Raw genomic sequence first — 22,530 nt, 5'->3', positions numbered from 1 at the left:
CTTATTTATTGAACAGAATTCAAATCATGTTCACAGACAAAATTAATAATTTTCCAACAAGCTTTTCTATGGTACACACCAGTACAAAGATATGGAAAGGTAATGGGCAAAATATTTTCCAGTTAGATATCTAACTTCAGATAACAACAACTTGATTTTTTAAGAACAGCACTTCTGCAAATCAGAATCCATGGATTCAAATCAGCCCTCCAGAAAATGAGGAACACAATAATTGCCTGTGAAAAGTTTGACTTAGGTGACTTGTCTACTGTTACAGAGGACTTCTATCACTGACAGGGACAGAATCCATCCCCCAAAGCTGCTGGTTTTCCTGAATTTACTGCAAGTTTTTGAAGCTCTGCAAGTGTAGCAGAGGTTCTACATAAAACAGCCTTTTTTCTTTTTTAAAAAAAATGTAAATAGACTAATACCCATAGTGGTAAGACTGGAATCCTACGGGGGGCGGGGGGGGAAGTGTATGATCATGCAATTCCAGAGTATATCATAAGGAATGCACAACAGATGTCAAATTATTGTATAAGGTAGAATTTATTAGCTTCTGAACTCTCTATTTTACTACCTTAATAATCTTTTTTGATGTATTGTGTGTATCAAATATAGAAATACGCAATATAACATTAGTCTAGATAAGATGGCTGATTTGAGATACCAATGTATAACATAACTTCTTTAAATATTAAACAATTGTTGACATTGCTACTTCCTAGAAAATGAAAGACTCATGTTGAAACGATTAACTGTTTATATCTAAAAAACTATCCTTTTTTTCCTTTCTACAGGAAGATTATATCCTTTAGGATTTTAGAATATTAAAATCCTAAAACTAGATCAGGTATTAGTATTTTGCCAAGATTTTGTTTCAGAAATAACAGAAATTGCGTACTGCCAAAAGCTAAAGTCAAATTAGATTATCATTATTATCTGTGCTGCTTCTTAATTTTCTCTCAAAGACAAGGATAAGACAGGTAAAGAATATTTGGCATTCTATAAAACAGGACACACAATTGTTTTGATTTAAAATTTATTTCTCTTGAAATGGGCAGCTGCTTTTCATTGTAATGACCAGATATAGCTAACTGGTTATCTAAAGAATACTGCCTGGGAAGATCTTGACTAGCTAATTCCCTTTCCCAATATAGCCTTTTTCTATAAATAATTATTTGGTTATATTGCTATTAATTTTTTGCCTTCATATTTCTTTCAGTGACAAAATTATTGTTTTTCCCTGTTTTCCAGTGCATGGAATTGCCATAGTAGTATCTGACTAGAAAAGGTTATCTACTAAACTTTTCCACAATAACAGAAGCACACATTTTTGATGCTTCTAACTCTAGGACATATGCTTTTCTTTTCTTGTTGTCTTGAGCAATCCTGACTGGATGTCTTATTAAATGGTTTAGTCTTTTGTGCATCAGTGTCTGTGTGGACTATTCCAAGTATATCTATAATCACAACGCAAAGTAAATCAATCCAGGAACCAAACTGAATAGTCCTGTTTGGATTCTATTAGCAGCTTATTCCAGTGGTGCTTCTTAAGAATTTAGTCTGGAAGTGCAAAGAAAACAAGAAACAAAATCCCAAACCCACCACCTTTTGCTACACAACTGCATTTTTAGTTGCCCGTAATTTCATTTCATAATATCCAACAATTCATGTCTCATTTTCCATTAAAAAAAAAAGTTATCAAATTATTCCTCATCTTATCCCTTTTATAACTATGTCTAATGTCAGTATTAAAAGTACTTACAGTAATATAGGTACTTTTGCCAGTTCCTGTTGGCCCCACAAATATAGAAGGTTTTTGATGCACGGCCAACAATTCCATCAATGCCATGTATCGAACAGTATCCAGAGTTGGTACAATTATTTCATTAAACATCGTATCTTGAGGTATAGGAGGAGCTGATTTGAGTGTTTCCACCCACGGTTCCCAAAATCCTGGTCCCTATTTTAATTTATATGAAAGTCATATATTTATAATAAACAAGAAAAAACAGCATAGAACCAATGGAAATAGAAAAATCAAAGTTCTATGACTTAAAAGATAAGGTTATCAACCAATTTTTAAAAGGATTAAAAAGTAATTTCATAGGTTTGTTTCAGAATGCAGTGCTTTCAATTGAGAGTACTTAAAATGAAACATAACACCTGTGCCTGAAGCATGCAACTACTGAAAGACAAGGACTTTATCTTACCTTTTATATCTGTACACATATTATATCTATATAATGGAAAAATACATATATTTCATATACTTTATCTACAGTATATAAATATGTAATAAAATAGGAAATTACTGTATAAATTTAATCACTAAAACTAAAAAAGCATCGTCATTTTCACAGATTCTCATTCATAATAAATACTTCTAAACTATGGAATTTGAGGGCAGATTAATTTTAGTGCTGAAGCTCCACAGCAAAGCTTTCTCTTTCAGATCAGCCTACTAGAGGAGTCTTAAAAGATGTCAAAATTCTCCAGTTTAATATAAGGATTAATTAATATAAGGATAATATAATATAATAATATAATATATAAAAATAGTATTAATAATAATTATATTATAATGTATATTGTTAATAATATAAGATTAATAAAAGGATAATTAATATAAGGAGATTTTAAAAAATTGTAAATATCCCTGAAACAACTGTATGTTCCATCCTACCCCAAAAAATTTCTATCTTGAGATAAAAGTAATGTGAAATTCCTAGAGATTGCTCTCTCCTTAAGTCCTTCTTAGAGGGGACATATTTCCACCACTGAACACAAAACCCCCTTTACTGGAAGAATATGTTTTTATGGGTTATGATCAGAAGACATAAAGCCTTTACTGCTGATTGAAATCTCAGCCACTTTCCTTGGCAAGACGCAGGAGTCATGCATAAGTTGAAATCTAGACAAAAGTAATCCTCATTGTACTGCAACAGGACTTCACAGGAATGACAAACTCAAAAAAACCATACATTTATTTTATCTTGGAGTCTCTGGAGCACACTAGATCCAGTGTGTCTGGATGTCTTATTCTCCACCTGGAGAGATGCATCATGGATTCACATCTTAATCCCAGGAAAAAGGGGCAGAGAAGAAGAGGCACAGAAGTAGCCTACTACAGTAATGAAAGAGTTATGGCCTAAAGTATATGTCCTGGGGTTAAACCACGACAGTATATTAAGTGCTTCCTCAACCTAAGAAAAGGGTTGAAACCCCAAAAAAAAAAATCTTGCAAGAAATCAAGAATAAAAAAATAACAGAAAAAAATAACTGGTTGAGATTTTCTGCAAACTTGTTCTGCCACAACAGGCAATTATTCTGGTAGCCAAAAAGGCAGGGTTTGGTACTACAAGTTCCAGCCAGAACACTAGACCATCACTAGCTTGCAAGGACAGATGCCTGGCCTATTCAGTGATAAAAGAAGTGATCAGCAGAAACAAATTCACAATAACAATACACACCTTGTAGCATTCATAAAAGATCACTTCAAAATGGAAGTCCACATCTTATTTTGCAATCCTCACCTTTTGGACAAACCGATAATCGTAGATTGTTCCTTCTGTTGGAAATGGGACTGTAAAAGCTTTTGAGGGCTGTTGATCAATACTGCTCAACAATTTATATCGTTCTTTTGTCTCCTCACTAATTGGCCCATTAAGCATTTCTCTCACAACTTTGTCAAATTTCAGTCGATCATCGTCCTTACAGCTAGCTCCTACAGACCATATCAGTGAAAACAAAAAAATACCCTAGAGTTGGAAAAAAACAAAATGTAAACTTCAGTACCTGCATATTACAAAGTTCTTATTCATTGAAAACAAAGAAATCTTTGCCACAAATCACAGCAGAATTACACTGGACCAACCTGATTTTATGTATATAGTATGGAACCATGCTGCTGGTAAAATAGAACACCATTTATGTTAACTATCAGCATCTGATCACCTTTGTTGTGCAGCAAAATGCCTGACCTGCTCAGTGCAGAGCCGTTATTTTGAGAAAGTTCAAGCGTAGGCTGCTTTTTATTCCAGAACAATTTACATTATCTTTCTGTTATTCAAAGGCCTATCTCATACAAGTGATGGCTATGTCTGTTAACAGGGCTTTCCTTGAACTGTAATCCTTAGATAGCATTGATCTAACTAGTAATATACTGAGATACCAGAAACTGGAGAATCATATACAATTTTGGCTGGTTAGTATAACATTCATTAAATTTATATCAAGAGATCAAACACATCAGAATCAACTATGTATCAATTATAAAGAAGGTAATAGTATTTTCCTCAATGGACATTACAAAATATGTATTCTAATGATGAAATATAGGTTTTATTGCTTGTGAACTCCATTTCACTAAAGCCTGGTTTGGAATTCCCTATTCTGTATGTTAAACAAACTGCCTACCTCAAGCCAAGAGAAAATGTCATGGTCATTCATAGCTTTAACTTTGGCTTCATCAGCAAATTCATCCATCATGCAGTCCATCAGATTCATTAGTGATCGAACTAAGTTTGTATCTGAAGTAGGAGAAAGTTCCTGAAAAGAAAGAAGAAATACTCTCAGTTGCAGGTGTGTTTTACTCACTGAAAAAAGACTGCTAGATGGTAGGGTCTTTTTCCTCACTGTGAAGATAAAAAAATACTGTAAGATAAACGTGTCCAAAATACATTCAGAAGCAAGGCGAACCATACACACAGAAACCTTGCTCACAGCCTTCATCTTAACAGCTGTTTTTAAAAATTAAAAAATATAAATTAATATGGTCCAAATAAAACAATTTGTTCCTTTGGCACTTGGAAGTGAAAATAATTCATACAGTCTTAGTTTCTCAGAAAAGTTCTTTATCCTACCTTAGTGTATTTCCTAATAAACTCAAGACAGAGCGGAACCATTCTGTTAAACAGGCCTGTTATAAATTCTTTATGCATAGAGCTGATTCCTGAATGCATTGTATTTAGCCAAGACATCATTAATGGCCTCCAGCCTAACATATGGGGCTCCATATAGACCATACCACACCTTGAAACCTAAAAATAAAAAAAGAAACAGGTGCATGTTATCTTATGCAATCTCCAAAGTTTTTTTTCCTATCTACAAGAACTTAAAATAATATTCAGTGTTATAACATACAGCTGCTGGTATAAAGTGTACAGTGGGGTTTTGTGAGCCCTGAGACAGAGGAGTTTCAAACCTCGCTTTATTATCACAAAAGATAATAAACTGACTACTAGAGTGCCTAACACTTAATTTTTAATTAAGTTTTCTATAATTTGTAAGTAAAAATTCCTCCCCAGTATGACCATGCAGATATTTTGTTCTGTTTATATTATTATCTGAACCTCTATTCATATTCAAGAGAAAATTTTTGCATTCCACAAAGTGCCATTAGAAAAAATAGGTGTGAAATAGACAGGTGCCAGAAATGCAGTGATTGTTGGTTTTACCAGAATTTGTCTGGGAAATTAAAGATTTTTCTTGTCAGGCACTTGCAAGGGCCAGACTCTGAGGAGTTACGGGGTTTTCTGTATATGCAATTTACATTACATATGTAAATATGTAGTTTTTCACATCATATTGTAAGATTATGAAAAATTTAGACAAGAGAACCAAACTACAATGTTTTTTACTTTACACATCTATCAAAGAAATACCAAACTTAAAATTATTATTCTCAGCTAAGTATATTTTTTAAAAATTAGAATATATATCACAATAACGGAAGACATTTGTAATCAGTCTCAGGTACTTACAGTAGCAGGAGAAGCAACTTCTAAATCCATTGGTTCAAAAATAAGGCTCATTTGCTGTGACATTGTGATGATCTCTCCACTCATAAGGCACAACTTTTTATTATCATCAAGCACAGTATTCATATTCTCAATCCATACTGCATCCACTGGTCCATCAAAAACCAGCCATTTCCTATCCGGAGTCTGGTTTGCAGAAAATATTTTTAATCAAATATTTGCAGTTTATTTTATTATGTTTACTGTAAAATAAATATTTTAGATCTAAAGTTATTTTCTACAAAAAAATAACTGAAAATACTCAGAGTACAGAGTTGGTATTCACAAACAGTTTCTGAAATCGCAATCTATATTCACAATTTAGTTTTAAAACTTTAAAGTATATACTGCAGTTTACTACAGAAGGTTAGTATCTTTGACTGGTTTCTTTCAGTTATACTTGCAATGCAGTACATTGCTTCTATCAAACTGCAATATATTCAAATACTTCAACTTATGAGACACAGCGAGACCATTAATACAAGTTACTACTCATCAGTAATACCTACTACACACTTACCAGGGAAGTCAATAGGACTAATTTAAGGAATATGGTAATATCTAAATGTAATCTGTGTGCTTTTTTACAATATAACCAAATAATCATACATATTAATCATATTTATTATAGGAAAATACAAAGCAGTTGTGCAGTTCTGCAAACGTTATTAGAGATGGTGAACTTCACACTGATCAACTTCAATATACTATTAGCTTATTTTATTTAAGTTTATAAGGGTAGAGAGTCCAATACTGCAATCACTAGTAAAAAGTAAAGTGTCTGTCAGGTAGATACATCTTCTATTATACTCAGTAAAAATACTTCAATGGGCTTTAATGGAAGGTCAGCCATAAGCCACACTCAGACAGCAGTTTCTTCCAAAATAAACGTCAAAATGCCCATATACATAAACAGCACAGATTTGGGCCATAATGAGACAAAATAAGGAATGACAATATGGTAGAAAGATTAAATATTAATTTATTTATAACGTATGCAAACAAGCAAACAAAAAACCCTGTATCTTCACATAAGGACTTCTGAAACACAAATCTTAATTCACCAGCATCCAAAATTCACCAGATTGCATGGAGCATACTACAATCAAGCCAAACTGCCGTCTCTGCATTCAAATGATTAAGCATATGAATCCTACAATGGTTGTGCAGACAACATGGAATTAAAATCTAAAATGTATAAATTGAAAAGTCATTTCCCAAAATGCTCTAAGCCTTTTAAGCACTTACTGGGGAAGAAGCAAATGCTCTGAAGCTCACTGCTAGGATGCCATCTGACCATTCATGTGACACTGGATCAAATTGTCCATATAGCTGACCCATTGTTATGGATTTGGGATTTAAAACAGTGATCTGAACTTTGTTTTCTTCCATCAGCCCCTGAAGACACAAAAGTAATAAAATCTGTTAACACCAAACATGCAATTTATTAGACCACTTGTTTTATTTTGACTTTTACAGTTATATATTATTAAATCTTCATAAAAACTTCATCAGTTTACAGCAGGAAAGACATTACACATATTACATTTAAAAGATGGTTTACTAGTGTCTAAAGATAATTATCCCAACTTTATCATATGTAGTTGGAAATCTAATTTTAATACTGAACAGTGGCTTGATAAATGAAAATGGAATTCTTTTCTTTTTTTTTTTTTTTTAAATGTCAGTGACTGGAAATTAGGCAGTTAAGAGACCCAAGTTCTATTCTTACACTTACAGGGATTACAACAGGCCAAACCCTTTTGTCTCTCTATCCCATTTTTCCCATGTTTAAGGAATAAATATGACTGCCTTGGTAAATTTCTGAGATTGATGTCAGAATGATGTTACAAAGTTGCTTTGGGTTTTGGTTTTTTTTTTTTACTTAAACCATGTAAAGATATCTAATTTTACTTTTTGACTGAACTTCAACTGATTCTTTCTTCTCTCCTTCTGACTATATATGACATTTAATACTACACACATCAGAGATCAGATGGCTGAAACCACTGTTCTACAGGAATGAATTACAAGCAAAAGTGACAAACCGCAAACACTCATTTGAACACCTCTTTATTATAGCCTTAAAATATAAGAAACGAGTATCCCTGATTTAAGAAAAAACCTCTTTCCTTCCAAAAGCAGTCCTATTATTTATGAACTTGAACTGAGAAATCAGGAGTTTGGCATCATTTCATGCCTGTTCTGACTGCCTTCCTCCCACAGATACACATAATCTTTGATTCCCTTCATGAAATATAAAATGCAGGAATTTTTATTATACTATTTCAAAGGAAAAACAAGTATGTTTATTAAAAAGTATGATTACAACTTCTTTTTCTGACAGTGTGTATTGAATTACAATTAATTCTAACATACTTTTTTATTTCACCGAAGTGAATATTCAGAGGGAAACGTTATTTATAGAAAGGGGAAAATGGATAACAACTTCTTGGAAAGAGTATAAGCTATGTAAACAGCAAACACACAAGCATGACAAAAATACAATTTAAAAAAAAACCCTGAGTACAGCAAATTTGTCACAGTTGCCCACCTAAAAAATTAACACGCTCTTGCAATGACATAAATTTAGATTTACAACCTTCAAGACTTGCAAGTACATTACAATTTTGTTTTGTATTATTTCTGTTAGCAGCTTCTTACTTCATCACAAATCTCTCCTTCTCATCTTACTTATCACAATGCCCCCCAGTTATAAAATTTGGATATAGTCCCAATACAGCTGCTAGAGTTCCCAGAACTAAACACTAATAGGTTCAGATCAATGAGAAGATTTTCTTCAAGATAGTAAAAATCCTCCAAAAAAGCAATTGTTATCATCATCAAAATGAAATTGTGTTGATTAGCTTGATACCAGTTCTTTTAGGGGAAAAAAAAAAAAAAGAAAAAAGCTCCAATAGGTGTGATGGCCATTAAATTAATCATTAGAGTTGATTGAGAAGCTGAGTTAATAGGAAGAAAATCATCAGATAAAAATTTCTTACTCTACCACATAACTTTTTTCCTTAACAAACAAAAATGGGAATGAGTAGACAATGATTCACTGAATTAAAAGGAAAAGCAGAAAGTTAAATATTGTTTTATTGGAGCGACAGGCAGGAACAGAATTTCTCCTACATACTAAAAGCAAAAGCTTCAAAATTTAATCTATAATATAGGAAGCAAATAAGTAACAGCTTTTAATAAAAGATCATAAGAATAGAGTTCCATCTGATAGCAATACCAATGTAAAAGTCTACCCAGCCTAGTCTTGCTGATATCCGCACAAAAATACAAGGTGCCTGCCTGAAAATCACCATTAAGGAAATGAAACAATTTTGCTAAAGTGCTTGGTTGCATGTTTCCAGTCAGCTAGCCTGAAGAAATCCAGTGTCCTGAAGATCACTTATGGTTCATGGTTATTCCTGTTTTTCTCTGGAGGTGCCTGGAGTTCACTGAATGGGCCAGTCACCTCGCAAGTCTCAAATCCTAAACACTTCATTTCAGAAACAGCTACAAAAGTTCCTTGTATTGGGTTTACATTCCATCCTGCAGATCAGACTAGACTGAATCTAGAGGTCCTTAGACCACAGAATACTAAAGACAGTAACTATGATTAGATTATTCTGCAAAAGCCTCCACAGCCCAAGTGGCAGGATTCCAGAGATCCCATATGAAACATAAACATTTTGATGGCTTGAATTTGAGCAAGATTTGGTATAGCTATACTACTGGACCACTTAAATGTTCCACAGATAACAATTATTACCCACTTCTCCAATGTCAGGTAAGAAGTTATTTAGCAGAACAGATCTTGGATTTTTTTCAGATCCAAAATTTGTCTGAAAAATTGAAATACCCCGGTTTCAAAAATAATCAAAATTTGAGACTATTTAGTTTCTGGGTTTATATGGGTTTATTACATTCTTATCAGAAAATCGTCAACAGTTTGTATAAGTTTATGAAGCAGATCCATTGTTTTGTGTAGTTCTAAACTGAATAATCTCTGTTAAAAGAGAGTTCAGTAGCTCTCATGTGAGTAAGTTGGAAATCCGGTATAAAACTTTCACAAGGAAGAGTTTATCATAAAATTTCAAGTAGCTAATTAATTCCTTATCCAATCCAATCAAGAATTTTGAGAAAATGCCATGTGTAGAAATGCACGAAATGTATGAAATATGTATATTTAAAATCGGGTCATCCTATCTTACCTAAGATTGGAAGTACAGCTGCTCAATCAAATTCTTTAGCTTCTCCTTATGCTTTTAAGTTCCTTAAAGTAAATTCTGTATTCAGTATAAATACTAAAATATATTTATAAAAATTGTTTGAAAATAGTTTTCACCATAAATATTTTATAAAAATGTTTAGATACCTTCTCACATATGTCTCCCAATGCTCCTGCCAGAACTCGATATGCACAGGTTTTTCCCCCAAAAGGCTCTCCAACTATCATAAAGCCATGACGCACAATCATCATCTCGTATATCTGCAGGATCTTCATAGTAAATACATCGGTCATTTGCAAATTCATAGCATCACAGTTTGTTTTGATGGCTTCCAATAGGTCATTGTAGTCTGGTTTTGGTAGCTTCACACCGGGAAACAAATCAGAAGTAATACCCTATCCAAACAATTAATTGTAAAGTACACTTATTTTCACAGTAATCCGGTTTGAAACTCATGCAATCAACCCTTTGTTGACACTAGGTAGACTGATATCTATTTTGAGTAAAATAATTATGAATTTCACATATCACTCTTGTCTGAGCCAAAACTTTGACTTTGTAATCTATTATTGATATTTATTTCAAGTCCCTTTTTCATGCTTACCTGAGCACATAGAGAAGGGATTAACTAAGCATATTCTTTCCTGATAAACATTAGCTTTTATTAAACTAGTTTATAAAACTTGAAGTTAGAAAGTGGAGAAAGCATTTACCTTTTTTCCTCAATAATTGAAAAATAATTAACTGAAATCTAAATTTAAAAGCATAGATCCTGCAGTTTTGCTTACAACAAAACAAGAAAGATACAGAATAAACTGAAGACATAACAAATGAGAAAAAGAATCTCTGGGCTATCATTTCAATTAGACAGAACTGCAGTATCAACTCGGAAAGCAAAGACTACTAAAAAAACATTCAAAATAAAACATATTCTTTAGAAATGACAATGACAGCAATTATTGGTGAACTTAGAATCACATTATTTTGACGTTTTTCCTGTTACTATGTATGTTGGTGTCCTTCTACTGTGTGCCTTTGTTTTCTTTTAGCACTGTTAGTTTGCACTGTTAACATATTAATGAGCATACCACATCCTGACCTCAAAGTGTTTGTTTTATTGAAATGTATTAAAATATATGTTTAACGTTCTGTGTTACCAGGGACATGTTTTACAATTGACTATGACAAAACCAGGGCTTTTCCAATGAAAATAATCATATTTCCCAAGTAGAAATATCAAGTGGTGTTCAAAGTGAGCAGCTTTTCTTGTCTGAAACACATTTGATGTAAAATTTCCATTGGTCATTCATCTCCTGCAATTTTTCTCCACACTCTGTTAAAGAATTAAAGATTTATACACTTGTGCTAGAATATGGTCTTTCTATGCCTACTAGATTTTATAACTAAGATAATGAGAGAAAGGAAAAAAAAAATTTGTTAATCATTTCCTTCTTACAAAATGGGTGACATAAATATGGGGAAATGGAGGAATACCATATTAAAAGAAACTATTTAGTGTCATAGCATAAGTTGTACTGCTGGGCAAAAGTGTCTTCTCCACAACAGAGCAGGAACAATTTTATAAACAAACCCATTAATAGGACTCAAAGACTTTATTATAGGATCACAGAATCATAGAATAGTTTGGGTTGGAAGGTCATCTAGTCCAACCCCCTGACCATAGGCAGGGACATCTTCCACTAGATCAGGTTGCTCAGAGCCCCATCCAACCTGACCTTGAATGTTTTCAGCAATGGGGCATCTACCACCTCTCTGGGCAACCTGTGCCAGTGTTTCACCACCCTCATTGTAAAAAATTTCTTCCCTACATCTAGTCTAAATCTACCCTCTTTTAGTTTAAAACCATTCACCCTTGTCCTGTTGCAACAGGCCCTGCTAAAAAGTTTGCCGCCATCTTTCTTATAAGCCCCCTTTAAGTACTGATAGACCGCAATAAGGTCTCCCCAAAGCCTTCTCTTCTCCAGGCTGAACAACCCCAACTCTCTCAGCCTTTCTTCATAGGAGAGGCGTTCCATCACCCTCATCATTTTTGTGGCCCTCCTCCGGACCCGCTCCAACAGGTCCATGTCTTTCCTGTGCTGAGGGCTCCAGAGCTGGACACAGTACTGCAGGTGGGGTCTCACCAGAGCAGAGGGGCAGAATTGCCTCTCTGGCCTGCTGACCACGCTTCTTCTGATGCAGCCCAGGATACGGTTGGCCTTCCGGGCTGCGAGCGCACATTGCCGGCTCATGTCCAGCTTTTTGTCCACCAGTAGCCCCCAAGTCCTTCTCGGCAGGGCTGCTCTCAATCCCTTCATCCCCCAGCCTGTATTGATAGTGGGGGTGGCCCCAACCCAGGTGCAGGACCTTGCACTTGGCCTTTGCTTGTTGACATAACCTCATAAGGTTCACACAGGCCCACTTCTCGAGCTCGTCCAGGTTCCTCTGGATGGCATCCCGTCCCTCAGGCGTGTCTACTGCACCACTCAGCTTGGTGTCATCTGCAAACTTGCTGAGGGTGCACTCGATCCCACTATGTCATTGATGAAGATACTAAATAGTACCAGTCCCAGTATGGACCCCTGCAGGACACCACTCGTCACCAACCTCCATCTGGACATTGAGCCATTGACCACTACCCTCTGGATGCATCCACCCAACCAATTCCTCACCCACCTGACAGTCCACCCATCAAATCCATACCTCTCCAGTTTAGAGAGAAGGATGTTGTGGGGGACCATGTCAAAGCCCTTACAGAGGTCTAGATAGATGACATCGGTAGCCCTTCCCATGTCCACTGATGTAGTCACTCCATCATAGAAGGCCACTAGGTTGGTCAGGCAGGACTTGCCCTTGGTGAAGCCATGCTGGCTGTCTCGAATCACTTTCCTGTCCTCCATGTGCCTTAGCATAGCTTCCAGAAGGATCTGTTCCATGATCTTCCCAGGCACAGGGATGAGACTGACTGGCCTATAGTTCCCCAGGTCTTCCTTTTTTCCCTTTTTAAAAATGGGGGTTATGTTTCCCCTTTTCCAGTCAGTGGGAACTTCACCGGACTGCCACGATTTCTCAAATACAATGGAAGTGGTTCAGCAACTTCATCCGCCAGTTCCTTCAGGACCCGCGGATGGATCTCATCTCATGATAGGCCCAATGCAATACATTACAAGGTAGTATTACAGGAAAATTTAAGTGTTAAAAATCAAGATTCAAAAATCTGGGCAGACTATAAATAATTTAAAACAAAGTGAAGCAGAGTTTTGAGCAAAACAAGATAGAGAAAGCATGTATCATTTGCATGCTCCTACGTAAACACAGAAGAGTTACTGTGTATCTCAAGCCAGATGTACCTGACTACACTGGACACCTGAACAACGAACAAACCAGCAAAATGAAAATGAATGAGGGAGGACATGGGTGTTTCCCCATTTCTCTCAAGCGTGATATATAAATTGAGGGAAGAAATTAATATTTCTCATAATAAAAATGGAAATAATTCTTAAAATAATATTTAAAATTTTAAATTACATTACTACTGCTGAAGTTAAATCTTTTCATAATTCTTTCTGTATCTGATAAGAATTTCAAACAAAGCTACTTTATTCCAGAACTAACAGAATTAGGCTATTACAATTCCCACTTACTCTAGGCCTAACTTACTGTTTACTCTTAAATCTATCCCACAATGGATAACTAATTACAGTGACATTGTGGCATCATGCTCATTTGTCAGTGTTTTTCCTTGTAACATGCATCTGTTCTGTACTGACATAATCATCTACTTTAATTCTGTTTATTAGCCTTACGTTCCTTAGCCTTCTTTTGCTGTTTACAAGTCAATAATGTGATACTTCCCAGCTTTAACTCATAAAATTTTTCCTGGTTTTGGGATATGCCAACAAGCAAAATATTAGTATGTGCAAGGCTATTTCATCTCTAAAGCAACACACATTTGTTATTCTATCAAAGTGAAAAACGTATAGTATTACTTCATAAATATACTTAGAGTTAATTTCTGTACGCTAAATTCTTAACATTGCTATTCTTATTCTTAAAGACTGAAACGTAGAGAAACAACTAGTGAAGATGCTTCAATTTTCCCAGACAACTTCCCTAAATTTATCTCCACTATTTCAAAACTTAGGAAGAAATAAAATCTCCCTTCATGCTTACGACTTGTTTTCAGGAACAAGTGTGTTATTTAGGTAGAATTTTAATTAGATTAGAGTGACAGTGTACAGAGACATATGTTCACAGTGTCTTATTCATTACGTTTTCATATAACTTTGGGCAAGGCCATAAGGCCATTACCTTTTCTGTGCTTCAGATTTCTAAGGCTTTTTCTTAAAATTCCTAAAGGAAAGAGCTTCCATATTACTTTCATGCCCTCATGGATGTTTTCTTATAGAAATTACCTCATTTTATTGCATTATGAAATTACACAAAAATAAGTATTATGTACTGAAAATATAATTGCAACTAATATGACTGCTAAAATATATCTATTACTATCCAAAACACCTCATGAGTGTTTTTGATGTTGTGAGTGTATAATTGCACACAAATTCCCATGGCTGTATATGAAGAAACAATTTTTTTCCACATAAGATCTTTCCACTAATGTTTAAAAAGGTACTCATGAAGGACAATGTTTTCACAGTTTCCAAACATATACCAGCCCAGATCCTTTCTTCTTCTAACAGGACACAGAAAGCTCACAACTACCAAAGAAGATTGCAAACTTTTCCTAAGAAAGTTGACAGCTCACACTTGTGTTAGGCACGTCTGGTTCAATCAGAGGTATATTAATCATGCATATCCTGCAGTAACACATTAGAAGTCCAATCCAAATGGCACATATTAGAACACAGACTGATTGTGTTAGTGCATCCTGTAAATCAGGGAAGCAAGTTAAAGAGCATTTTCTCCAGCTCAGTTCCATATTGAGATCAACTCAGCACAAGAACAAATGTGGGCCACTTAGTCTACTTAGTATTTTGCACGTTTTAAATGAAAATCCAAATTTTCTCTTATAAAAAGGAGACTATTAGTACCTACGTATTTCATAAGAATACCTATAAGGTACTCTGAAATCTTGAATACACGATATATAAAAATAGCATGTTACCATTTCAAGCGGTAGACTTGGAAGAAAATTTCATTGGTCTAAACTATCAAAACCCAAATGCTCGCTATATTTGCTAGGAAGGAACAGTTAAGACTAAGTTTTAAAATAATTATAGGCTAGATTAAAGAAGTTTTTGGTCCACCTCTCTGATAAGCCTGTTATATAATATTTTCATCAATTAGTATTTTTAGCAAGCTTTTTACATTACTAAAAAGCTGTATGTTTTCTACCTCAAAAAGTGGTAAATCATGAGACAAGAATTTAGGCAGGTTGACATCTGTAATGGATCTAAGGAGCAAAATTTCTTCATCTTCCAATGGATATTTCAGCTAAAAAATATAAAAAATAGTGTTAGTTAATTTTTATAGTTTCAAAAAACAGATGTTAAAATTGCCTGTTTTACTGAACAGTTCCTGTTGTGCATCTATGTAATTATTTTGGCAGGTTCAGGTCCACTGATAACAACATATGTTCTGTATGTATGTTTATACATTCAGATCAAAGTGTTTGTGGTAGGTTTCTATAGCCAGGCCAATTTCACTTTAGTTTATGCCCAGTGATGGGTGTTACTATAAATTTGATATGACATTTTTTCCTAAACCATTGATTTTTTGCTTTCTAAGATGTATTCCTTTTCTTCCGAAGAAGGATAATTTTCCCTACTTTGATGTAAAACAACTGCCTTCAGCAAAGTGGAAATTCTAAAAGCTTGCATATAGGTGTCTCTCCCAGGTTATTAAAAAAAAATTTAAAAAATATATGTGCCTCTCTTGCCACAATACATAGCTTAGTTATTGATTTGGGGGGTTGTAGGGGTTTTTTTTGTAATAGTAGGATTATACGTTGAAAAAAAATTGGAATGGAAGAGAGTTATAAATTATACTAGTCTACCTAAATAAAAATAACTGAATTAATAAAACAACAGCTTAGTTTCTTAGTAAAATGTATTCATTCATCCACAACGCAAGCCAAAACAAAATATTACATCATACACCATTTTTCTTAAAGATAAAAGTGTGATCAAAGTCACACGTGGCAAATACTAGCCAGTGTGTTACTGGAAAGTATTCTCATACAACGGCAAAGGCATCTGAACCTGCTAAGAAAAGCAGAGCAAAGCAGTGGCCAACATGCCAAACAACTCTGTAAACTGGCATTTCACTAGAATTCTTGAAAGATAATCAGCACGCTTAATAGGCACGTCATTGAGTGACAAGTGGCATGGTGAATGGCCTGGTAGCTTTATCTCTTCTTGACTTTCCTCAGCTTATGCCCTAATACATACCCTTTTCTTTTCATAGCTATCACAGGATGAAATTTTAAACAGCTACTTGTCATTATGTAGAATAGTGTACCTTCTGTTACGAAAGAGGCACATTACTAAGTTATTGGATGACAAAGAAAATTTTAAAAATCATTTACCTTCAAGTTGCCAGCAGCAGTAAGTACTGACTTCACAGCTCTCATTCCATAATCATAATGGTGCTGAGAAGACAACTGCTCTGAACACAGACGATACGTAGCTACAATCTTTACAGATAGAGGTCGAGCAGTAACAAAACCACAAGAATACAGAACAATCTCTGCAATCATGGCATAATCAGGAACCATCATAGCTACTGTTCTAAAGAGAGCCTATTAAACATATATATGAAAAATCACATCAGAAAAAATTATACCACATCATTATATACAACTTTTTTCTACAATTACATAAAATTGTATTTTTTTCATTATTTTATTAATACAGTGACAGCCAATTAAATTTAACTATCATAATTATGACTACAATATATTTAATGGCTTTCCATAAATGCTTAGAAATACTTTATTTTCCATTGTGACAATTCATGGTTGTAGGTCTTCTTCATTCAAGATTAACAACAAACACATAAAACACCACAAGCTCTAGAAGGAATACAGGAGTGCAATACAACAACCACAAGTAAGTTGATGCTGTCAGACTCCTACTAGCATTGTTTAGCTGCAGTCTATGCTTCAATTTTACCATTGTTCTACCGAACAAGCATCAGAATACTTTCAAACAGACAAAACTTTCACTCCTTTTCATATGCTACCAGAAAGTTTTTTAAATTATCCTCTCCCATCTATACAAGTAGTATTTTTGAATCTTGTATTCATACTATGTGTTAGTGAGTAAGCTTCCCAGACAGTTCTGGGAAATATTTACAAAGACTGTACTTTTCTACATTTTTATTAATTTATCAGTATATTTGCTCAGATTTCCTCTTCTTTCTATGGACACAGGACAAATGTATTTAAAGGGTAAGAAAGGATGTAGCACTCTTGGAACAATCATTCAATAATAAACTTACAAAGAACAGCAATCTCTTATATTAAAAACACCACAAGTCCCTTCAGATCAAACCAAATAATTTGTCAGAAAAAAACGGAAACTAATAAAACCCCACATTTTTATTCAATATTAAGATATTATTCACTGCTTGTACACTATAAAGTTTTCCTTTTAATTTTTGAACTTTCAGGTGCTTAGCCAAGAAACACATTAAGTTGGGGGGTTTTTTAACTTTTTTTCACCCTGACCGTCAAATCTTGAATCAAGCAACCACTTCCTGACATTTTAAAATTTAATTTATTCCTATTTTTCAATCTAATTATAATTTTTAAATTTCTTTTCTTCTGAGAGATGATTTTTACACTAGTGTAATAAAAAACTGAAAGTAACCAATATTAAATATTCTTAATAATTTCTATATTTGACAAAAAGTTGTTGTATTTTTTTTTTTACTTTCTCTATTAGCTATTAAAAGTAATAAAATGACAAGTGTTGTAATACCTTAAGATTATCAGGAAGCTCTGAACGCCCAGCATAACCAGGATTCATGGTAATGAAGACAGCACATGTAGGGTTCAGTTTCAGTTCAGTTCCTTCAAATACTATTAAATCAGATCCTGAATTAATGCCTATGGAGAAATAAAAACTAATGGCATTGCTGGGCCAGTTTTGTTGCATCTTTATTCTTTGTCACGTGTAAGTGAAAAATATGATTAAAATAACAGGTTACCTCTTTGGATAGTAAAAATCTGCTGAGCAACCACAGAGAGTACTTCCAAATCAATCCTGTTGAATTCATCAAAGCAAGCCCATGCCCCACAAGACAACAAACCCTAGAAGAGACAGACATATGACTAATTAATAGGTAATTACTTATTTTGGACGTGCCAACCAAAATAATTCTGCACCAAGAAAAAGTTTTAATGTGCAAAGAAAGCACTTCTATCCATGATCCAGAGCACTAACTTCTAAACAAAATCACTCCAGATAGAATTTGTTTCAAAAAGAATTACAGAAATTTAAAAAATGTTTCTTGGAAAAAAAAAAAAAGACAAAAAACCTGTACAAACTAATCCAAAATCCTAATTCTCTGTCATATGCAAAGTGCCTATCAAATACACACATTTTGCATGTTTTACCTTTATAATCAGTATTTTGCAACTGGACAAGGGGGAAGATTTCAGCACTAAAGAAGCCTCCAGAAAACCTACTCTTCTTCTGCATCTATGCTAACAGAGTTCACAGTGGAAAAAGGCAATGTAAGGACTTCTACACAGCTAAAATTAACCATTTGTTTATGGCATACCATGTTACCTAAAGTGCAATTAAAGAATAAATTCTCTTTTCCTATAGTTCTGGTTAATTCGTAGGTCTTTTCTGAGATATGCTCCCCAAATGCTACTGTACCATCTCTGCAGCACTAGTAGTCTTCCAATAGCATCTCATGCTTTGTTAACAGTAAATTCTAAAATTCCCATTCAAGATGGTATTTTGTTTTCATCATTCTAAATAAAAACTCTTAATGTAGCTTATTTTGGTGAACTTTCATCATGTTGAATTTTAAAGACAAATTGCATCGTTCCAAAGCTACCTCCGACTCAGAAGGTAAGAATAATGCCAGGGAGGAAATCATACTTGCTCTATTTTTGTATCATTTCAGTCCAAACCAGGACTCTGGGCTATAAGACAGAGATGTCCATTCAGGATAGATTTTCGTAATACAGAGCTGTCTACTCAGGCTAATACTGAAATGCTTGATTTGTATACCAGCTTATTTAGACTTTAGTTTAAACTTCAAGTCCCCTAAAATTTGCAATCAGCTATTAAAAATGTACTCATTGAAATAGCATCTATGTTGCCTATTTAAAGCAAATAAAATCATTATGGTATATTTCATTGTCAAAGCACAGAAAAAACATTTTGGTATCTTGGTTGGATTCTTACTTATGGTAAGACCTATCTGCACAATACTAGCATTATATAGCGGCCTGGAAGTGGAGGAAGATACATTTACAATACCTTAAGACAACTTCAAGTGCCAAAATAATTGAAGGGCTTTAATGTAATTGAGAATATGACCCTCAAGATTTATCCAAACCTTAAAAAATTTTCCTAATGCAAGGTAATCCAATCCATCCGAACAATTGAAAACCACACACTGTTTAGCTACAGCCTTTGCTAAATCTTTTGTAGTTTCTGTTTTTCCAGTTCCAGCAGGACCTTCAGGGGCACCTCCAAGATGTAAGTGCAGTGCACCAAATAGGGTTCTGAAAACAAAATAATAGAAAAAAAATAAATTGTACAAATTTTTATGCTATTTTTCCAGCTGCTCTAACTTTTACCAGAAACTTCAAAAAATTTGTTCCATGCCTGCATTTTCCTATGATGATACAGTTTACTTGCTTCTGGCCAGCTGTAATTTACAAATGTGTAGTAATGTATGAAGTTTACTAGAAGTTTACCATAGAGAATAGCTTACTTTCCACTTTCTAAATCTAAATCTTGTAATTTATCACTAATTATAGTGTCACAAAAGATTAATTTTATGACAAATTTAAATTAAAATGCTCATACAGGACCAATTCTATTGCACCAAAAGACATGTATCCTATTCTAATTACGCCTATTAGAACATGAAAAATACAATTCTGGAGTCATCTATTCTCAGGACTAATTAAAATATCTCAACTAAATAAATTCTTGCTAATACAGTACATTTAGTAACTTGCAGTTTTACCTGTAGCATCTGTCTGTAAGTGGAGTAATAACCAGCCTAGGGGTATTGCCAAGATATTCATATCCATACCTCAGTCCGGCATTGATCATCTTTGTTTCTAGATGCCCTTGCTAAGAAAAAAGGCATTAATTTTATAGATTAAAGAAACAATTTTAAAAAACTCCACACCCACAACTCAACACTATTTCTCAAGTTCATAAACAGGTCTGATGCTGTTAGAAACAACTACATGGCAGACTACTGATTGCTCCAAGACACTAGTTTCAATGTGACTCAAACAAACAAAAAAAATTGCCAATTAATAGATACTACTAAAGTATCGACACATTTTTACATTAACTGTTATCTAAAAAAAGATCCTACTAACCATATTGCAGAGTAAAACTGTCTTGTGTAGCTACTTAGAAAGTTAACGGATTTTCTAAAAGGTAAACAGAAGTAATCATGAACAATAGCTGTAGTTATGGTCAACCTGATGACTCTGATACGGCAATGTATGATCCCTACATATACATTTTTTTTAACTTCACATGCAATGTCTTCTGTATTATGGGAAATCTTGTCCTGATGAATGTAAAATATTGTATCCTACCACTATCCAGTATAAACATTGTTATTTTGCCAATGAATGTAATGCACAGATGAAAGAATATTGACAATGAGTCAGATTAAAACCTCTAATTGAAAATTGTCATCCCTATAGCATTCTCTATCCTGCAGAATCAGAAAACCGAAATACAGCCTTTGAGTGAACAAATTTTATCTGTAACCCCTTCCACAAATTCAACAAATGTAATGAGACTCAGCAGTGATGAAAAAAGTAATTTTAATTAAAAACTGTTTGCGTCTGCCTACTGGCCATTCTATTTAGCAATCCATAAAATGACTGGTTATAGGTATTCTCTTATCAACAGAAATTCTCATAGTAGTGAAACCATTCTCTGTGTCAGCAAGCAAGCAGAAATTGAAAAGCTGTGAACAGAAATTACCTTCTAATAGGATTGAGAGGTATCACTTACCTCCCAGTAGTACCTAAGCTGACTTAACCATTCAAAGTCACTCTCATCTTTGACTTTCTTGCTTACTAGAGATGCAAGAACATCCCTAGCATGAACATCAAGCACAACAAGTGCTCCTAGAGTCACTCGATTCTGCTTAGACAGCTTTCCTCGCACCAAGGTGACAATGTCCTCAATCTGTCTATTATTTTGTTCCAGAAAATCCTCTAGCGCCTGCAAAAATTTTTAAAAGTTAAGAAGTTGTATGTCTAATCTAAGGTTTGATTATTTTTTCTTATATTATTTTTATTTCTCTGTATTAAAAAGTTCCTTCTCACTATAATAGTAGTACAATGCCCTTCATTCACTGGTAGTTCAACCAGAGGTTTGGGTTTTTTTTTTTTTTCTATTTTTACAGAACCATATGTGAAACATCAATGATACATATCTGGAAACAAAACAGCATACACTATTTTATTCCTGGAACACAGGAGATGGTCCTTATTTTTATATATATTTCACATTAAGGAAAGGAAAATGCCACACATGTTTTAAAGATCCACTTATATGTATACAATACACTTTCTATGGTTAGAAAAACTAGAAAAACACCTTTATGTCCTACCACAGTTATAAACAATAACACATTTATAATTCAAAAAAGTTAACAAGAAAATGCATTTTTCTGCTATTTTTCAGTTTATTGACTTTTGGTTATAGTTTGTGTTCAGTTAGCTTAATCATTTCTTTTACACAGTAATTGATAGTTTCTTTCATGCTAATAAGTTGCTGGTAAACAGGAAAGGCCTGATTAAGGAAACCACTTGTATCATGACAGTACTTAGACGTGATGAAGTGCCTTATTGAATTGAAATATAAAAGTGGGAATTAACCTTAGCAAAACATTCACACCAAAGCATGTTTCTATAGAGGAATGGCTTCTATTTGTCTGGAGAAAAACTCACCTAGGCCTGTTTTAGATTTTTCTCCCTGATAGCCTGCTGTTCGTCTCCAAACACACTGGCACTGGTAACCCTCAATAGATTATGATGATTTTGAGGTGTCTCATCTCAACTAGTTATTTTCCAAACATTAAGTTTGGATAATCATCTTCTTAGTATGACTTATTTTTATTTATGAGAATAAAGCAGTAAACATAGAGTTCAAAAGCAGTTCAATTTCTACAGTGTTGCATTAGAAGTTCTGACCAGGACAAAATCTGAAATATCTCACTCAAGTCAGGGATAATAACTCACTTGCTTACCACCAAGTTTTCCTCAGCAAACATGAGATATCAGCTGAGGCACAAAATATGTC

The 22,530-nt window shown here is 34.1% G+C and overlaps 1 protein-coding gene across 1 annotated transcript in view; it reads right to left on the bottom strand.

Annotated features, from left to right (window-relative positions):
- DNAH7 (dynein axonemal heavy chain 7) overlaps positions 1-22,530 on the bottom strand; it is a 123,086-nt gene that overhangs the window by 61,467 nt on the left and 39,089 nt on the right. The window contains exons 22-35 of the mRNA XM_075153630.1: positions 21,235-21,447; positions 20,216-20,325; positions 19,577-19,745; positions 18,209-18,311; positions 17,980-18,107; positions 16,584-16,796; positions 15,392-15,490; positions 10,180-10,428; positions 7,053-7,202; positions 5,769-5,951; positions 4,869-5,045; positions 4,423-4,554; positions 3,540-3,764; positions 1,769-1,966 (exon numbers count right to left, since the gene is read on the bottom strand). Coding sequence (XP_075009731.1) covers positions 1,769-1,966; positions 3,540-3,764; positions 4,423-4,554; positions 4,869-5,045; positions 5,769-5,951; positions 7,053-7,202; positions 10,180-10,428; positions 15,392-15,490; positions 16,584-16,796; positions 17,980-18,107; positions 18,209-18,311; positions 19,577-19,745; positions 20,216-20,325; positions 21,235-21,447 — 2,349 coding nt within the window. The remainder of the gene's footprint in view (positions 1-1,768; positions 1,967-3,539; positions 3,765-4,422; positions 4,555-4,868; positions 5,046-5,768; positions 5,952-7,052; positions 7,203-10,179; positions 10,429-15,391; positions 15,491-16,583; positions 16,797-17,979; positions 18,108-18,208; positions 18,312-19,576; positions 19,746-20,215; positions 20,326-21,234; positions 21,448-22,530) is intronic.

Source organism: Calonectris borealis, chromosome 6 (assembly GCF_964195595.1).
Source record: "Calonectris borealis chromosome 6, bCalBor7.hap1.2, whole genome shotgun sequence".
NCBI classification, from domain to species: Eukaryota; Metazoa; Chordata; class Aves; order Procellariiformes; family Procellariidae; genus Calonectris; species Calonectris borealis.
The sequence above is the reverse complement of the archived record's forward strand: the minus strand, read 5'-3'. Positions and strand labels throughout refer to the sequence as shown.